This window comes from Xiphophorus hellerii, chromosome 1 (genome assembly GCF_003331165.1).
Source record: "Xiphophorus hellerii strain 12219 chromosome 1, Xiphophorus_hellerii-4.1, whole genome shotgun sequence".
Lineage (NCBI taxonomy): Eukaryota > Metazoa > Chordata > Actinopteri > Cyprinodontiformes > Poeciliidae > Xiphophorus > Xiphophorus hellerii.
In genome coordinates, this window is record NC_045672.1 from 32,034,719 (window position 1) to 32,054,057 (window position 19,339).

Genomic DNA, 19,339 nt, shown 5'->3' on the forward strand with positions numbered 1-19,339 from the left:
GCAGAGCTGAAGGAAATGAGGAGATGAACAGCTCTGTGTGAAAAAGCAGGTGAAGGGAAGATGAAAAATAAAATGGAAGACAGAAAGTAAAGAAATATAAAAGGCCTGAAATAAAACATTAAACAGAAAGACACACTGATCTTATTTAAAGTGGTGAGAACTAAGACTTTACAGCAAAACCAGAAATGACTTGTGATAACTTAAATGGTTTCAGCCCAGCCTGAACAGGAACTGATGGGTCAAGTTTAAGGAAGGAAATTAAAAACTGTGAGAAGAGCACAAGAGTCGTGATATATTACACATCCAAAAAAGGACCTGCTTCAGTTGGACAAGAAGAGCTTCGATAGAAAGATCAGGAAACCATCAGAGCTTCAGCATGATGGCCGGTCGCATCTTGTTCTGCTTCTTCATCCTCTGTGAGTTTATTTTATTATTATTTCTGTAACTTTCAGTCCTTCAAAAATAATAATCAGGACACAGAAAGTGAATCAGGGAAACACTGATAAACCCTGGAAGTTTCCTCCTGGCTTCATGCTGGAGCAGTGGTCGGTTCCTCACAGCAGAACGGTTCTGGTTCCGATAGTTTCCATGTTCTCCCAGTGAATCCACTGGTTTCTGTGGTTTTCTCCTTCAGTAATAAAAACAGATAATTAGTTATTTGGGTCTGAGAGTCGGTGGATGATCGTCTTCTCTTTATATGTGCGTTGGACCAGAACTCTGGGTGACCCGACCCAAAACATTTTAGCTGAATGTTGGTAATTCTGTGGAAACTTTCCTCTCAGCCCATTTTTTATTTTTTAAACTTGAACTAGAATGTTTGTTCACTCAGCAGCTTCTTTCAGGAAGTAATCTAAGAATGATTTATCTTCTTCTGTAATCATAAGTGCATCTTATTAAATGTTAAAAACAGGAACCTAGAATAAAAACTTCAGTTCTGTACTTCCTCTAACTTCCATTATCACTAAATCAAAAAGCAGAAAGTCAATTTAAGAAAAATGTGAATCATCTGGTTGATAGTAAAATATCAGTCAGGAGGTTTATCAGCCCAGGAATGGTTCCGTTTTGGTGCAGTTGGTCATAATGTGCAGAAGTTTACATTTATTAAGACGTCTTGAAGAATCACACAAACTTACATCTGAAAAATGAGAAGCTGGGCAGTTTGAGCCGTCGGCTTCATGTTCCTGTCAAATCAAGTCCAGAGTCTATAGGCGGATGGTCCATAGGGGGCGCTGGGGCGCTGTCCTCTCACATGTGGAGGGGAAATATTTCTTTATAGTGAAGCCCAACATGTAATCTGAGTTATTCACAACATTTTCCTCATTCAACAGTAAATTTCTCCAACAGAATCCTGTCAGGTCTGTTCTGGTTCTGCAGACTGTCGCCTCTGACTGCAGCTAGACAGCCAATCATGTCTGGTTGCTAGGGAAGAACGATAAATATTTTTCCAATAACAATGGTGATAAAGTTAATGATTGCGACGTCAGTCATGGGAAAGCTCAGACCAAATTCTCCATCTTGAATCACAAAGCAGAAGGTTTTGCAGACGGTCGGTAAGATACAGCTTCTGACTTTCAGTGTGTTTTAGTCTTTGCTGCCATTTTGCTCTTTTCTTGTGTTTAGTGTTTGTATCCATCAGCTGCTGTCATTTATTCTTCACTGATAATCAATTGAGAACGGTTGAAGCTCACGTTCTTTTGGTTAGCATGATGCTAATGCTGCTGTGATGCATTCTGATCTGGTGTTTTATAAGAAGCTGAAATCCTGTTTGCTGACTCAGATCTATGAACATTCATCTGTTATTTTGCTGAGCTCCTGATTCTCTCATACATCCAGGGATTGATTTGGGTTTTGGTTCCAGCAGAACCTGATTAAGTTCTTCTGATTTCTAGGCCGATTTCAACATCAGTGAAAACATCCAAATGGCCATATAAAATGCAATAAACAAAAAAAAGAAACAAAATTAATCAATCCCACAGTTCCATAATCAATGAACCCACACCCTTCAGTTCATCCAACCAAGCTGGAGTTGGTTAGAGGTCCCAGGCAAATTAACTATAAAGTGCTTGGTGCAGGACAAAAGTCAGATCAGAGTGGGGAAAAATTGTCTTTGACTGCAAGGAGCCTCCTACCAGCCTGGCAGGAGAAGCAGGAGTCTTCATGCACCACAAGTACAATTTTTCTTGGGCTCTAGGCCTGGACCTTCAGCTCGCCATCAAACCTGGAAAGATCTGCAGTTTATATCTCACACAAATATCTCACATGTCCTAATCTTTCATACTTCCCCGCTCCACCTAATATAACTAACAGATAAGCTGCGGTAACACATGTGACCCTAATCCTCAACAGCGATTGGCTGTTCAGTAAATCTTGTGAGAGTTACTGATGTTATATTAGAACTATTGTGATGTTGATAAAGGAGATAAGAGATTGGAAAAAGCCAGAGAATGGAAGTTAGAATTTACACTCGGGTTACATTATGTTAATGTAGAACTGTTGTCATTTTCTGGCTGTTTAAATGTTTCTATTAAAAAGTTCAGATATTTATCTGCATCTGTCTGTTGTTCCTTATCCAGTCTCTAGCGCCCTCTGGTGGACGTGTTGAACATTCAGCTCTCTGTATGTTTAGAGAGCTGAACTTACACAGAACCCACAGAACCCTAATCTGTGGGTTCAGATTAGGTTCACACAGGATTTTTAGAGGGTCTAGTTTTTAATTCAGCTGCATGTTGGAGGAACAACCTGCAGGTTTCAGATGAACTCTGTTCTTTCTGAGGTGATTTTAGTAAATTATTCTTTTTCTTTGTTTGTCCACCTGGCATTGTACAGCCTGTAGGCTTGAAGAATAACAAGAAATTATTGTTGTTTATTTTGGATGTAGAAAATGTGAGATTGATGTTTTTATATCAGCTGTTCTTTCTTTCTTTTAGCTCTGCAGGTTGGGAACAACAGATCTATAGAAGACATTGTACATTTCTATTATCTACCTGGAGAAAACCTTATCATTACATGCTTTGATCTCTCATCAAGACCACGGCGGATTTTTTGCAGAAAAAACTGTCAAGGAGAAAACGTTCTTCTTAACACAACATCTAATAAAGCAGCAAGAGGAAGAAGCAGCATTAAATATTCTGAAAGAGTTCATGACAAGTCTTACAATCTAACTGTAAGAGTCTCCAATTTGACCTTTTCTGACTCAGGACTGTACAGATGTGGTCTGACTGACTCTCCATTTCCTCCAGACAATAAATTCATGGCTGTTGTTGCAGAAGGTGAGTTTCTAATAAAGCTGCTTTTTGTTCCCAAAGAAATGAAGAACATTTCAGTGGCTCACAGAGCTGCTGAAGTTCGTCTTAAACTGAAGTTGGTTGAAGGAAAACATGAAACTAAACCTGTTGAGCTAAATTATCGATGCATATAAACTACACAAAGCTAAACTGGATTATTCTGAAATGATTTTGTGATTTTAAATTTTGAATTAAATATTGTTGATGAGATAAAATGATGAATCCAGTTTCTGCTGGTTTAACTCTTCCAGCTTCAGACTGGTTGAACTGGGCAGCTCCCAGTGTGAAACTGGGATTAATGTGATCAGACTGCATCATGCTGAGATCAGAAAGTAACAGATGATTATTTTAACAGATCTGCTGGATGGAAGCAAAAATCATCACCTCCATAAAGAAGCTGGCAGCTCACTGACAGTCGCCTGTTCCTTCAGTTTCTCTGGAAAAACCAAATATTTCTGCAGAGGAGAATGTGAAGAAGGAGAAAACATTCTTGTTTACACCGATGGAGTCAGAGCTCAGAGCAGCAGATACAACATTGGACATAACAAACACGAATCTTCAGCTGTTTTTTATGTCACCATTAAGAATCTGACCACGTCTGACTCCGGACGATACAGATGCCTTTCATATTTAAGCTCTGGAAAAAATTCATATGTGGATTTTAACGTCTTCGTCTCAGACAGTGAGTTTGAAATAACACACAAACACACACATATATAAACCTTGTGGAGATTCTCAATCAATATGTATTTTTATCCAACAGTCTCCTCTGAAACCACTGATCCGTCACCTCTGGACCAGAATTACAGAGCAACATCTAGAGGTACATCAGTTCAGTGTCAGATAAAGACTTTTACACCGGAGGTCGACTTTCAGCACAACCAGGAGTTTGTTACCTTGGTTGAAGTCTTGAAGAAAGAATTATTAAGCCTGATATGTCCATAGTCACTACCATGATCCGCCTGTAGGTGTCAGTAAAAACCAGCTTGTTAATCTCTGCAGATCTTCCTCTGACTTTGATTTTTGTGACTCTGGCCGTCATCATCATCCTGCTATCAGCAGCTCTGATTGTTTCCTACAGGAAGAGATCTGTGAGAGGTGAGAAAGCAGCCAACACACTTCTCTTCATGTTTACAGGTTTTCTGTTATGATTTGCAAAAGAATAAATAATAAAAAATAAAACTATAGATGAAGTGTTGAAACAGGCTGAGAGGGAAACCCAAACTTTCTGCACATGGCATCCTCTTTTTGTCTCGTTACTTTAGATGCTTTGTAATACTTCGGATTAGTTTTGAATGATGTTGATTTTTTTTATCTTTATTGTTTTTCTATTTATAAAATGAACGTTTTTTGATCTAAGTTGTGATTTTAATAATTCATCCCAATAAAGAAGTATTTGCTCCACAGGTTTGGAGAGGAGAGGCTCTGGCAGCCAACAGATGGAGGTGATTTATTCTAATATTACAAACTGGATCAAAATGTTGCATCTGACTTATGAAGGCTCAGTTTGTTTTATTATTATTATTTCTAGACTTTAGCCTCTGGGCGGAGACCCTCTGGAGACTTGATTTATGAGAACATCGAACCTGCCAGCAGCAACCAGAAGTAAAAGAGCTCATATACAATCACATCGCAGAGAAATTAAATATTGTGAAAAACATTTACATTTTTTATCTCTCATTTCAAAAGAGAAACTCGTAGTTATTTGTGACACACAGAGATAAATATTTCAAATCTTTTTTCTTGTCATTTTAATTATTTTGTTTCACAGAGAATAAAAACCCCAATTCTCAGAAAATTCGAATATTGCTTAAGTTCTGCATCATGAGTTTCCTAAATATGACTTTTGCTCAATGTTCCAATTTTTCAGATCTACCTGTAAATTCTTTTATGACCCAAATGAAACTTTGGATTCAAACTTAAATTCTGGTTCTGCTCATCAAAGATAATAACTGCCTGAAGAATAAAATACAATTAAAGGATAATACCAGTTATTGTGTTAGAGATTAATTTGAACAGATTTTTACTTTATTTTCTGGAGAAAACATTTTGTGTTTAAATACAATTGACAGTTTATGGATTTTAATCAATCACATTTTCAATTCAAATCAATCTATAAAAATTATAGTGATTCAAAAATTTAAGTGATGCAACATAAAGCATTTAAAACAATTCAACTTTCTCTCAGCTTTATGGGTTGAATAGTCGGCTTCTTCTGCTTTAGCTTTACCGCCACCTTGTGGTAAAATCTTTTCTATTTCTTTAATTTTGAAATTACTTTAAAAGGCAAAAGGTAAAGATAATTTTATTTATATAGCACCTTTTCAGCAACAAGGCAATACAAAGTGCTTTACAGGAATTAAAATTAAATACAAACAAAATAACAAACCAAAAGAAAGAGCAAAAGAAGAAAAAGCTAATAATGTTGATCCAAAGTAAATAAACTAGATACTCCTAGTCAGGGTAAGTATAAGTAAGTATCCTCTGGTCCAATTCCTTTTCTGGTTTGGAAGAATAGGAGTCTAAAAAGTAGCTGCTAAGGTAGTTTTTCTGGATTCTAAGTTCTAGTCCCTGTTCTGGGTTGCCAGATCAGTGTAAGTAAGTAAGTAATCCCTGGACTTTCTAAGTGTGCTCTAAATTTGTAAAAAGTAATGAGTACTAAACAGTTTCTAAGTAATAAGACAAAAACAGAGCAAGTAGGGCAGGCATGTGCAGGGAGGGAGCAGAGTAAAGAAGCGTCCGCCTTCACCGAGGGCAAGAAGGAAGTTGACATGCCAATCTGACTGTGCATTTTTTTCTCTGTCAAATTATTTTTGCACATTATTCTGTTATCAGATACTTAAATTGTTGTGAATAATTGTCATTTGTTGCTGGTTTTCCTTTTTCTGTTGTTTTTATTTCTGTTTGTGTTTTAGGCTGAGATGTTTTAGTGCAGTGGATGGAAGCTGGAGGTCGGATCCTCCTCTCTGAATCTTTAGCTGGGTTCGGTGAAATTCACTGGAAGGATTTTATTCATGCAAGATGATAAATCTGTAATTTTGCTTCTTTTTCTAGCAATTTGTAAAATCATGTGAAAATTAAATGCTTCTGCAGCAAGAATAACATTAAAAGAAGATTTTTCTTCAGTTCTTGTGTTTTTTATGTAGATGATTCACACAACAGACACAGATCCACCATCATGCTCTCTGAGGGAAATAAATGAGCTTTAACACTAAGTTCAAACAGTTTGTTGGGCCATCAGGAACTGGGTCGGGTTCCAGTCAGCAGGCAGTCAGACAGCTGGTCAGTGCAGACAAAACGTTTCAGAGACAAAAGTTCAATGTAAATTAAAACCAGATGACAAAAGATGATCTATAATGAGCTGAAGCAGGAAGAGTGAACTCTGAGAGGAGCGATTACTGGATATAGAGCAGGAACTGACTGAGTGGAAAAACCACAAACCTGAGGTAATTAGTGGGAATAATTTGAAAAAATGGATGAACAGGAAATCATTCATAAAAAAGAACTTTGTGTTTAGTTTTACGACATGTAGCTTCAACAGACTTTTTTTTTTTTGTATTTTACTATTGGAGCGCTAATCCACAGAGACTTCTGGCTAAGTCAGTCAACAGAGACTGTACTTTCAAAGATAACAGCAAAATGATCAGACATTATCAGATAAATCACAGAGACCTAGGAAATGTTCACACTGATAGAATTAAAATAATAACCTATATAAACTACAAATCATTATATTTAAGAAGGCCTCACTGAAGGAAGCGGTCAACTTGAATGTTTTGAGTAAGGGAGCGGTTGCAGCCGGTTTCAGCAGATAATTGCTCAGCAAGATGTATGTAACTAGGGAACGAATAAAATAAAAAGAGAGGGTGCGGCAGGACGTTCTTCAGAGCGGGTAGAGATTGTAACTGAGTACATCTCTGTCCTTTCTCCTCGCGAGTATAAGAAATCTAACTCTTTTGTCTTTCCTCTTTGTGTTATTAATGATGTTTTAGGATGCTTAAACCTGACATTTACTTGGTCCTTCAACCCGGATACCAGCATACTGGAGGATTCCAGCAGGTGTGGTGGACCCCAGTAAGACCGTGCACGGAGGACTTCTTAGCGGGAGTCTATCAGATCCTTTTCCAGGGCTGGTGCTCGACCTGCCTGCTGGAATCTGAAAGTTGACGGTACTCCGGGGGGAAAGACAACAGGGGTAAGTGAATTTTGTTTAAAAACGACGAGTGACTGAGGGTCATTGTGCGTAAAAGAAAACCCTGTAAATTCTAGACACTAACATGTACCATAGAATTGCACAAAAATCCATGAGGGACGACGGAATCCGGGCGCAAAATTCCTTAAAAGAGGTGTACGGAGCCTCGTGCTGAAAGCCTGCTTGAAGGCTGACAACATCGTTAATAAACCGTGTGACTCCTAGGCTCTAACACGTAAATGAAAAGCAAGGTTTAAAACCTTGTCCTGTTGAGGGACACGAGGCCTGGCTAATACCTGTGAGGATGACGGAGTCCTGCAAAGAACAGGCGCTTAAATTCCATAACAAAAGTGTGATTGATAGGATGTCAGAGTCCTGCTAGTAAATACTTAAATTCCTTAAAAGGTATGATTGTGTGTGTGTGTTTGTGATTGGAGGTATAAATACCATTTGGTATTTTATCTCATATAAACTAGTGGGATTGTAAGTAACAAACCAATTGTGGATGCAGAAGCAAGAATTCTCCACTTGCAAGAGTTGAAGAGAGGATTACCACAAATGGTGTTTTCAATTGTTACCCCGCTATAAAAATCCCAGTTTTAGAGCACCCTATGTGTTGATGAACTAGACTAAATTGTTCAAAATGGGTAAAAAAAAAACAGCAGTAAGTGTGAACCAAAAGATGAACTGCAGTGTAAAGATTGGAAGGTTATTGAAAGGCAGAACCCTGATAAAATAAAAACATCTGAACAAATGGATAGTAAATTATGGGTTCTAAGGATAATTAAATAAATAGAAATTGCTAGAACTACAGGATGAAATAAAACAAAAAACTAAAGAAAAAGCCAAGAAAATGAGAAAAAAGAAGGTTATGAAGATATAGAGTATTGGCAAATAAATAAGTGAATGATTAAATAGGTAAATAGATAAATAAATAAAATAAGAGAAAAAAATTATCTAAAAGCTGGAAAGAAAAATAGATATAGTTAAGGAAGAAACTTGAAGAAAAAAAAGGAACAGTCAGGAATGTGAAAAATAAAATAAAAAGAAAAGAATTAATACCAAAATGATGTGGGACATGATTAAAGGCAACTATTAAAAAAGCACAGCAAAAAGGAAAAGAGAAGAGCAAACAGTTAGTGTTTCACAGGAAGAAAGACAATGAAACCGCAGTGGTTAGAAGGAGACAACAGACCACGAGCTCATGATTCACAGGAACTAATAAACCAGGTAGTAGGTTTAGCAAGCAGAACTATCCAGAGATTTAGAAGAGCAAATTATATAGGAATAGGTAGGGACAAAACAAAAAGATTATCAACCATTTGAAGAATTGTCTGGAAAAAATTCATATGTGGATTTTAACGTCTTCGTCTCAGATGGTGAGTTTAAATAGAAGCAGGATTCAGCGTCTATGCACCACAAATCTGGAACAAACTTATTGAAAACTGTAAAACAGCCAAAACATTGAGATCTCTTAAATCTGGACCAAAAACCCACTTGTTAAGAATTGCTCTTAATAATAATAAATGCAACACTAACCAACATTTTGATGTGTAATGACAGCACTTGGAAAAAGTTATTGTTTAAATTTTTGATTTTTGTGTTTTTATGATGTAGAGAACTTTAAACTGCCTTGTTGCTGAAATGTGTTTTACAAATAAAACTTGATTGATTGGTTTGAAATAGAATTCAAACACTGAAACAGTTTGAGCTTCAACACTGAGCTGCTGTGGGAAATGTTAACAGATTTGCAGATTTGCTAAGAACCAATCTTCAGTCTTGTTTGGTCTTTTTCCAGCAGTCTTCACTCCTGCAGCACCTCAGCTCCCATCCAGTCACTGTGAGTAATAAATAATATGTATGTATCTGCTGTTTACCTTCTGAGCTGATGTAGCATCTGGACTTTTGTTTATCTTTGGAAGTGAAAATAATTTTCTACAGATGTTTTAATGTTCAGAAAGAAACTTAAAAATGATTCATTTTCTTTAGAAACATCAGAACAAAAGTGTGATGTCATGTTACTGTCAGAAAATAACTTTGATCTGGATGAAACATTTCTACAGAGAAACTTTACAAACACTAAAACATTATGAGTCTAAACCCCCTATAGAGTCTGTGCTCCTTACCGTGATCCACCAGCAGGTGTCAGTGTGAACAGCTTGTTGACCCTCTGCAGATGTTCCTGTGGTCGTTGGTGTGACTCTGGCTGCCATGATGGTTCTGATCCCAGCAGCTCTACTGGTTTCCTGCAGGAGAAGATCTCTGAGAGGTGAGACACCAACAAACACCAGCAGTCAGTTAAAGGAACCACAGGAAGCCACAGACTAAACCAAACTTTACTCTGAGACTAATTCTAAATTAAGTGAATTCTATTTTGCAACAAACTGGTTTAATTTTATAGACTGGAAAATGTCACCTGTGATTCATTTAAGATTAAATCTTCTTCCACAGTTGTTGTCTGCTAAAGACGTAGAAAAGCCTTAAAATCGCTGATTTTTAATGACAGCAGGAGAAATTTATTCATGGAGGAAAACTTTAAACATTTTGACATCAAAGTAATTTCTAATTATACTTTACTGTTTTCAAATGATCATCCATATTTATAACGTGTTGAGTTTTGTTGTTGAATCCATCTGATGATTTCATGTTTTTCTTCCAGCCTTGTCTGGGCTTCAGACATTTTCTCCTAATAAAACTTTTTGTTTCACAGATTCAAGGAGGAGAGGAGACGATGGAATAAAGATGGAGGTGATTTTCTTCTCTTTGATTAGAGTGAAAAATAATATAAAGCTGTGAGAAGAGAGTTCGCAGAAGGTTGTACAAATTAATAGTTTGATTTCAGTAAAATCTTAAAACCTGAGTAGATTATTGTAAAAATGTTCCTTCTTAAACTGGAACAAACTCTTTCGCTCCATAATGTTTTCAACTATTATTTCTTCTTTCAGAACGTCGGCTATGAGAACGTTTCCTCTCAGGACTCAACCTACCAGAGTCTCAGTCCTGCTACCACAGACCAGAACCAGATCTACTCTACGCCCACACAGCCCAGATGAGACCCTGGACTCAGGTTCTGGACTCAGGTTCTGGACTCAGGTTCTGGATCTCATGACTGCAGTTTGTTCAGTGAATCTGAAACCAGAAGAAAGTTGGATTTAGAAACTGAGCCTCAGTCTTTACTCTGTATTTGCTTCAGCTGCTTATAATCGCAGATTAGATTTTTTTAAAGTTGGAATATTTTTAAAGCTGTTTTTTTATGAAGATAAATTGCTGATTTGCTTGAATTGAAATTTTGCAGCAGAAAAACAATTGTGTTTAATTCCTGAGGAAAGTTTGTTTTTCTATTTTCATTGATTTTTGCGTATCCTTAAGAGCTGTTATGTTGGACAGTGCATGTGCAATAACACCTTCACCATATTTAGCTGTAACATAAGTTAAGCAGGAAGTACAAATCATAACACCAACTCCTTCAGCACTGTTCTGTCCTGTAGAGCCATAAGCTTCACTCAGTTAACTCAACTTTAACTTGTTCTAAGAAAACTGCAGCATCATCAGTTGATTTAAAACCCTAACTTATGGTTTCAAAGTGCAGCATAATTTTCCCTACTATTACGGATGGAAAGAGGTCTGTAAAACAAGTCCAGACCATGTTTTACAGACCACTCAGTACTGGAGACTCAGTGACTCAGGGAGGCAAAAAATACAATAGAAAAGGTGATTTCTCTGCTGCTGCGGTCGACCAATCAGATGTTTAGGTTTTAGGTCTTTAGTAACACACAAGACGAGTTTAAGTTATTTCATTTTTTACTTTAGAACATGAAGCAAAAATTCATGTTATGATATATATATAAATATATATATATATATAAAAAAAAAAAAAAATTCCCTTCTCACCCACCGCGGGTGGTTCTTATCCTCTGAGCTCGGGTCCTCTACCAGAGGCCTGGGAGCTTGAGGGTTCTGCGCAGTATCTTGGCTGTGCCAAGGACTGCACATTTCTGGACTGAGATGTCTGATGTTGTTCCAGCTGGCTGGATAGCTCAATAGATAAGGCATCGGTATATCACCCGAGAGGGCAGGGTTCGAATCCAGTCTGGGTCCTTAGGCAAGACCCTTCAAGCTACTGCCTACCTCATACCATGAGAGACACAAAAATGCATAACATGCCGGCTCAGACGTCGCCCGGCCAAACAAGGTCTGTGTCAGGTGTTGGGGAACCAGAGCACCTTGATGACAAATGGGCTACTGGAACAAGATGGAAATGGGCGAGATATATATATATATAAAAGATATTTCTTTAATATCTTTATATTTCTTTAATATTATTCGGATCACTGGTGGTGACAATCATTGGGCTGAAATGAACAAAAATGATTGTTGTTTCTGTTTTTACACTGTCTGAGGTTTAGTTTGTGCTGATGAAGATTATGGCTCTTACTTGATTATTTTCTGTTGTTGTTTAATAAGTTGATTTAAATTGTCTGTATTTTATGACCCCTAAGTATCATGTTTTCACTTACTGAGCATAAGTTAATAAAACTTTAATTCTATTCTGTTCTGTTCTGTTCTACTTTTTAGTGCAATTAGTTGAACATAATTTTAAGGCAAGATGGGAAAACTGTTTCTAAATATTGTCAAATCGGTTTAAATGAGAACATGCCACTTACAACATGGCGGACCCGCTAAATGCTATTATGATTGATGAAGGCGGGACTTCCGGGTTTTTCGGCCTGCGGGCTCTAGTGCGCAGACTCCAGCTTCTCATCAGTAGGGGACTCAGCCGGATCTTCGTCCGTGTACTGTCTTCGGTTCTGCTTCTGTTCTGGGAGTTAATAAAGCTTTTAGGGAGCAGCAGCAGCAGTCGGTGAAACCTGGAGGAATTCAGGCGGGTTGAAGCTGAGCTGCAGCCGCTGAGTCACAGTCAGCGGAGCGTCTGCAGGGGGAAACCGCCAGAGATGTGGGGACAGCAGGTCCAGCAGGGACGGGATGCTGCAGAAGGAGACGGGCACAGAGACATGGACGCCGCTTTCAGCCTCCTGGTCCAGCCGCACAGATCAGGTTAGTATTACCCTGTGAAGCCTTTGTTTTGTGTCTTAGCTTAGCGGGATGTCCGTTTATTTCGAACCTCAGCAGCTTTGAGGATTGAAATGAACATTTTGACCCGACCATGTGTCACTTGGAGTCCGACAGAAGGACGTTTCCTTCCCGCTTTGACAACCGATGATTTACAGTCAGTTTCTTGAATCTGTTTTTAGGCTGCTGGAGGAAATGTGGTCCAATACCTTACATCAGGAAGACTGAGGTTTACCTTCTGCCTCTAATCTGGCAGAATTTACAGTAAACTGGCAAAATTATGATGCATCAGAACCAAAGGCATAAAATCCATTGCGGTGTAAAGCAATGGAACCTCCTTGATTCATCAAAATAGTTAAAACATATATTGATCTATATCTATAGATGTTTGTATACATATTCATTTTTGCATTTAAGATTAAAAATAACATATTTCTGTAAATATGAACTCCTCAGGTGGAATCATCCCCAGATCATCACTACACTGTATTGATGTTCAATTGAGCAGAAAGGGCTGAGCTGTTCACATGTTGATGTTAGGAGAAAGTTTTTATTGTATTTTAGGGAATAAAATGCTTATTTTGTTATTTAAGTATTTTATTTGCATTTAAATCTATTTCCAATGTATAAAAACATCTTAAATGGTTAAATTAAAATCTGCAAAATGTGTCAACTCTGTTATCTAATTAATTGTCAGAATAATAAGTAGAAAAATCAATTATTCAAATAATCATTAGTTGCAACCCAACTTTTAACTATTTGGACAAGGTAATGTTTAATGCTCTGACTTCTGAGCAATTTTTTTGATGAATGTCTTGAAATTTGCTGTATAAATAAATTTACTCAGTTACCGGTTTTAATTTGAAGTCTTAGTTTAGTCCTTTACTCCTCCATGGGCTGCCACCTTATCGTGGTGGAGGGGTTTGAGTGTCCCAATGATCCTAGGAGCTATGCTGTCTGGGGCTTCATGCCCCTGGTAGGGTCACCCAAGGCAGACAGGTCCTAGGTGAGGGACCAGACAAAGCTCAGCCCGAAGACCCCAATGATGAATGAAAACCTTGGACTTGGTGTTCCCTCGCCTGGACGCGGGTCACCGGGGCCCCACTCTGGAGCCAGGCCTGGAGGGGGGGCACGATGGCGAGCGCCTGGTGGCCGGGCTTTTACCCATGGAGCCCGGCCGGGCTCAGCCCGAAGAGGAAACATGGGCCCCCCCTCCCATGGGCCCACCACCCGTGGGAGGGGCCAAAGGGGTCGGGTGCATTGTGTGATGGGTGGCGGCCAAGGGAGGGGACCCTGGCGGTCCGATCCTCGGTTGCAGAAACTGGCTCTTGGGACGTGGAATGTCACCTCTCTGGTGGGGAAGGAGCCGGAGCTAGTGCGTGAGGTCGAGAGGTTCCGGCTAGAAATAGTCGGTCTCACCTCGGCGCACGGCTCTGGTTCTGGAACCAGTCTCCTTGAGAGGGGCTGGACATACTTCCACTCTGGAGTTGCCCAAGGTGAGAGGCGTCGGGCAGGAGTGGGCATACTTGTTGCTCCCCATCTCGGCGCCTGTACGTTGGGGTTTACCCCGGTGAACGAGAGGGTAGCATCCCTCCGCCTACGGGTGGGGGGACGGGTTCTGACTGTCGTTTGTGCTTACGGGCCGAACGACAGTTCAGATTACCCACCCTTTTTGGAGTCCTTAGAGGGGGTACTGGAGAGTGCTCCTCCTGGGGACTCCCTTGTTCTGCTGGGGGACTTCAACGCTCACGTGGGCAATGACAGTGAGACCTGGAGGGGCGTGGTTGGGAGGAACGGCCCGCCCGACCTGAACTCGAGCGGTGTTCTGTTGCTGGACTTCTGTGCTCGCCATGGATTGTCCATAACGAACACCATGTTCAAGCATAAGGGTGTCCATATGTGCACTTGGCACCAGGACACCCTAGGCCGCAGTTCGATGATCGACTTTGTCATCGTCTCATCGGATCTGCGGCCGTATGTCTTGGACACTTGGGTGAAGAGAGGTGCGGAGTTGTCCACTGACCACTACCTGGTGGTGAGTTGGCTCCGGTGGTGGGGGCGAAAGCCGGTCAGACCTGGCAGGCCCAAACGTGTTGTGAGGGTCTGCTGGGAACGTCTGGCGGAATCCCCTGTGAGACGGAGCTTTAACTCCCATCTCCGGCAAAACTTCGAACACGTCCCGGGGGAGGTGGGGGACATGGAGTCTGAGTGGACCGTGTTCCGTGCCTCCATTGTCGAGGCGGCCGATCGGAGCTGTGGCCGCAAGGTTGTCGGTGCCTGTCGCGGCGGCAACCCTCGAACCCGCTGGTGGACACCTTCGGTGAGGGATGCCGTCAGGCTGAAGAAGGAGTCCTATCGGGCCTTTTTGGCCTGTGGGACTCCGGAAGCAGCTGATGGGTACCGGCGGGCGAAGCGGCATGCGGCTCGGGCGGTTGCTGAGGCAAAAACTCGGGCGTGGGAGGAGTTTGGAGAGGCCATGGAGAAAGACTTCCGTACGGCTTCGAGGCGATTCTGGTCCACCATCCGGCGTCTCAGGGGGGGGAAGCGGTGCAGCACCAACACTGTTTATAGTGGGGATGGTGTGCTGCTGACCTCTACTCGGGACGTTGTGGGCCGGTGGGCAGAGTACTTCGAAGACCTCCTCAATCCCACCAACATGCCTTCCACTGAGGAAGCGGAGCCTGGGGACTCTGGGTTGGGCTCTCCAATCTCTGGGGGCGAGGTCGCCGAGGTGGTTAAAAAGCTCCTCGGTGGCAGGGCCCCGGGGGTGGATGAGATCCGCCCGGAGTTCCTTAAGGCTCTGGATGTTGTAGGGTTGTGTTGGTTGACGCGACTCTGCAATGTCGCATGGACATCGGGGGCAGTTCCCCTGGATTGGCAGACTGGGGTGGTGGTCCCCCTGTTCAAAAAGGGGGACCGGAGGGTGTGCTCCAATTATAGAGGGGTCACACTCTTAAGCCTCCCTGGCAAGGTCTATTCAGGGGTCCTGGAGAGGAGGGTCCGTCGGATAGTCGAACCTCGGATTCAGGAAGAGCAGTGTGGTTTTCGTCCTGGTCGTGGAACGCTGGACCAGCTCTACACCCTCGGCAGGGTCCTGGAGGGTGCATGGGAGTTCGCCCAACCAGTCTACATGTGTTTTGTGGACTTGGAGAAGGCGTTCGACCGTGTCCCTCGGGGAGCCCTGTGGGGGGTTCTCCGGGAGTATGGGGTACCGGGCCCTTTGATACGGGCTGTCAGGTCCCTGTATGACCGGTGTCAGAGTCTGGTCCGCATTGCCGGCAGTAAGTCGGGCTCGTTTCCGGTGAGAGTTGGACTCCGCCAGGGCTGCCCTTTGTCACCGATTCTGTTCATCACTTTCATGGACAGAATTTCTAGGCGCAGCCAAGGTGTTGAGGGGATCCGATTTGGTGGCCTTAGGATCTCATCTCTGCTTTTCGCAGACGATGTGGTCCTTTTGGCTTCATCAGATCGTGATCTGCAGCTCTCGCTGGAGCGGTTCGCAGCCGAGTGTGAAGCGGCCGGGATGGGGATCAGTGCCTCCAAATCCGAGGCCATGGTCTTGAGCCGGAAAAGGGTAGAGTGCCTTCTCCGGGTCAGGGGGGGTGTCCTGCCCCAAGTGGAGGAGTTTAAGTATCTCGGGATCTTGTTCACGAATGGGGGAAGAAGGGAGCGGGAGATCGACAGGCGGATTGGCGCAGCGTCTGCTGTCAAGCGGGCACTGTACCGGTCCGTCGTGGTGAAGAGAGAGCTGAGCCAAAAAGCGAAGCTCTCGATTTACCGGTCGATCTACGTTCCCACCCTCATCTATGGTCATGAGCTTTGGGTCATGACCGAAAGAACGAGATCGCGGATACAAGCGGCCGAAATGGGTTTTCTCCGTAGGGTGGCTGGGCTCTCCCTTAGAGATAGGGTGAGAAGCTCAGTCATCCGGGAGGGACTCAGAGTAGAGCCGCTGCTCCTTCACATCGAGAGGAGCCAGTTGAGGTGGCTCGGGCATCTGGTCAGGATGCCTCCTGGACGCCTCCCTGGTGAGGTGTTCCGGGCACGTCCCACCGGGAGGAGGCCCCGGGGAAGACCCAGGACACGCTGGAGGGACTATGTCTCTCGGCTGGCCTGGGAACGCCTCGGGATTCCCCCGGAGGAGCTAGAAGAAGTGGCTGGGGAGAGGGAAGTCTGGGCCTCCCTTCTGAAGCTGCTACCCCCGCGACCCGACCTCGGATAAGCGGAAGAAGATGGATGGATGGATGGATGGAGTTTAGTTCTTTAGTTTTTAATTCTGTTTACTAAACTTTTTCACGTTGTTTTTGTGTTTTCTAGGTGTTCAGGAGAGGCTGGCGGTTAAAGAAGAAGCTAATGAAGAGCAGAGTCCTGGTGGAGACCAGCAGGATGCACAGCGTCTTCACATCAAGGAGGAAGAGAAGAGAATCTGGAGCAGCCCAGAGGATGAAGAGCTCAGTGTGAAGGAGGAGACCGATCTGTGTCTGCTTCCACTGAATGTCGTTGTTGTGAAAAGTGAGGATGATGAAGATAAACCTCTGTTCTCACAGCTTCATCAGCCAGAAGTTGAAGATCTTCCAACCAGCAGCTCAGCTGAGCAGATGAAAGCAGAAAGTGATGAAGAGGACGGAGGAGGAGCAGAGTCCAGCAGGAACCCAGAGCTACACACTGACAGAGACACTTCCAGCTCTTCAGAGACGGAGGTCAGTGGGGATGAAGAGGAGGAGGATGATGATGTGAACCCTCCTGGTTCTCATCTGAAACACCCACCAGACTCCGGCTCTGAAACTGAGGACAGTGAGAATGACTGGAAGGAAACTAGAGCTGCCGAGTCAGGAGGAAATGCCGCCAACAAGTCGCTGAGCTGCTCCAAGTGCAGTCAACAGTTCAACAAGTCCTCGCTTCAGAGACACATAACCTGTCCTTCAAAAGCAAGACCTGCAGGCTGTTTGGTTGGCAAGAAAATTGTTAGAGAGAAGAAAAGTGTTGAGTCGCTGAGGAACATCCAGACAGGGGTTAAATGTTTTACCTGTGACGACTGTGGTAAAAGTTTTAACTGGAAAAACAACATAAATGTTCACATGAGAATCCACTCTGGAGAGAAACCGTTTGGTTGTGACGTCTGTGGCAGAAAATTCAGCCAAAAGTCCCATTTAAACATTCACACCAGGATTCACACCGGAGAGAAACCGTTCAGTTGTGATGTTTGTGAACAAAGATTCAGTGATAAGTCCCATTTAAACAAACACATGAAGATCCACACGGGGGACAAACCTTTAGGTTGTGACGTTTGTGGACAACGCTTTAGTGACAAGACGAGTTTAAACAGGCACATGAGAATCCACACAGGAGACAAACCGTTTGGTTGTGATTCCTGTGGACAAAGATTCAGCGATAAGTCGACCTTAAAGAAACACATCAGGATCCACACAGGAGAGAAGCCATTTGGTTGTTACACCTGTGGGAAAAAATTCAGCCTAAAGGGAAGTTTAAAAACGCACATGAGAATCCACACAGGAGAAAAACCTTTTGGTTGTGATGTCTGTGGTCAGAGATTTCGCCAGTTGTCTAATTTAAATGTGCACACCAGGATCCACACTGGAGAGAAACCATTTGGCTGTGCTGTTTGTGGAGAAACATTTACCCAGACATCCCATTTTAACCGACATATGAGAATTCACACAGGAGGGGAATAATCAGGCAGTAAAAGAGTTCCTACCTAAAGGACTGTAATATCTTTGATTTTCTATGATCCATGAATGTTTTACCTTACAATGTTTGAAATGTACCTTATTGTTGTGATAAGCTCTTTGTTTCAATTAGTTTAAGTTGTTATAAAAGCATTCATGATTAATTGTAGCAATAGATTTTATTTGAGAAGCATTTATTTCAGATGTTAAAAATAAATTAAAAATACAATAGGCTTAATTTTTATAAATTTAAATATGGCTAAATTGAATTTATATTTAAATTATGGCTCACATCAGGATCAAAACATTTTCTTAGATATACTAACGTCATATTACGAAGACTTAAAAATGCTTCATTGTAACTTTAGACATTCATTCATTATCCTCTAGTGATTTTTGCTTTAGCTCCTGCTAATAGTGTTAGCTCTAGCAATTTGTGTTATATTAAATATTAAAATTTTGCTCCACAAACTGGATTAACTAATAAAAGCCCACAAAGTCAACTGTGCTTATTGGCATCATTTCTTTTTATTCCGTGTCACAATTTTTCTCAGTTGTCTTCTTTGCTTTTCTGTCATCATATCCTGGCCTTCGTAGCACAAGTTGCTTTTAGCTAAGAAGTTGACACTGATGCTGCTCTGCCATGTAGCTCAGCTGAATTAGTGCTATTAAGTTAATAACTTAAGAAGTTTGTTGTTTATATTTATGAACAGAACCGTATAAAGTACATATTGCAGCCCAGATTGGACTCTGTTTGGACCATTTCTCTTTGCTGTTCTGGTATGGCCCCACCATCTTTATTTCTGTATCAACTGACTCTGCTTAAGGATGACCATTATCGCCCTCTGCTGGATGGAGGCTAAACTACAACACTGAAAAAAGTCTAAGCGGACGTTGTTAATCAAATGGAACTAATTTAAATCTAATAAAGCATTGATCGACAATCGTAAGTAGATCAGTTGTTTGCATCCCTGTGTTTAGCTAATTGTTGGTCTCTTTTAGGCACTTTATGAAAAAAAATAACGTAGTTTTCCATCTGAATAAACTATGTACAGCAACATTAAAAACAAGCAAATAATATAAACAGCAATTTAATTTCAAGGCTT

At 41.7% G+C, this 19,339-nt stretch overlaps 3 protein-coding genes and 1 long non-coding RNA gene across 6 annotated transcripts in view; all 4 read left to right on the forward strand.

Annotated features, from left to right (window-relative positions):
• The window catches only part of LOC116718600 (polymeric immunoglobulin receptor-like), a 66,053-nt gene that overhangs the window by 20,565 nt on the left and 26,149 nt on the right, over positions 1 to 19,339 (forward strand). The window lies entirely within an intron of this gene.
• On the forward strand, positions 288 to 5,607 carry LOC116718706 (uncharacterized). The gene is made up of 7 exons (XM_032560906.1): positions 288 to 416; positions 2,928 to 3,269; positions 3,640 to 3,966; positions 4,048 to 4,107; positions 4,287 to 4,382; positions 4,692 to 4,729; positions 4,816 to 5,607. The coding sequence occupies exons 1-7, from the start codon at positions 377 to 379 to the stop codon at positions 4,891 to 4,893; spliced, it is 981 nt and encodes a 326-aa protein (XP_032416797.1). The 5' UTR covers positions 288 to 376; the 3' UTR covers positions 4,894 to 5,607.
• On the forward strand, positions 9,135 to 11,293 carry LOC116718733 (uncharacterized). Its single transcript, XR_004338980.1, has 4 exons — positions 9,135 to 9,316; positions 9,653 to 9,745; positions 10,187 to 10,224; positions 10,422 to 11,293. It is a non-coding gene; the product is annotated as an uncharacterized LOC116718733 (long non-coding RNA).
• Positions 12,231 to 18,741, forward strand: LOC116718645 (zinc finger protein OZF-like). Its single transcript, XM_032560810.1, has 2 exons — positions 12,231 to 12,531; positions 16,864 to 18,741. The coding sequence occupies exons 1-2, from the start codon at positions 12,429 to 12,431 to the stop codon at positions 18,237 to 18,239; spliced, it is 1,479 nt and encodes a 492-aa protein (XP_032416701.1). The 5' UTR covers positions 12,231 to 12,428; the 3' UTR covers positions 18,240 to 18,741.

Excerpts from the sequence above, each read along its gene's own strand:
- LOC116718706 (XM_032560906.1), top strand. The coding sequence starts at position 377 with ATGATGGCCGGTCGCATCTTGTTCTGCTTCTTCATCCTCT. Across the intron at positions 3,967-4,047 it reads TAACGTCTTCGTCTCAGACA|TCTCCTCTGAAACCACTGAT; the intron begins GTGAGTTTGAAA and ends TTTATCCAACAG. Across the intron at positions 4,108-4,286 it reads TTACAGAGCAACATCTAGAG|ATCTTCCTCTGACTTTGATT; the intron begins GTACATCAGTTC and ends TAATCTCTGCAG.
- LOC116718645 (XM_032560810.1), top strand. The coding sequence starts at position 12,429 with ATGTGGGGACAGCAGGTCCAGCAGGGACGGGATGCTGCAGAAGGAGAC. Across the intron at positions 12,532-16,863 it reads GGTCCAGCCGCACAGATCAG|GTGTTCAGGAGAGGCTGGCG; the intron begins GTTAGTATTACC and ends TGTGTTTTCTAG.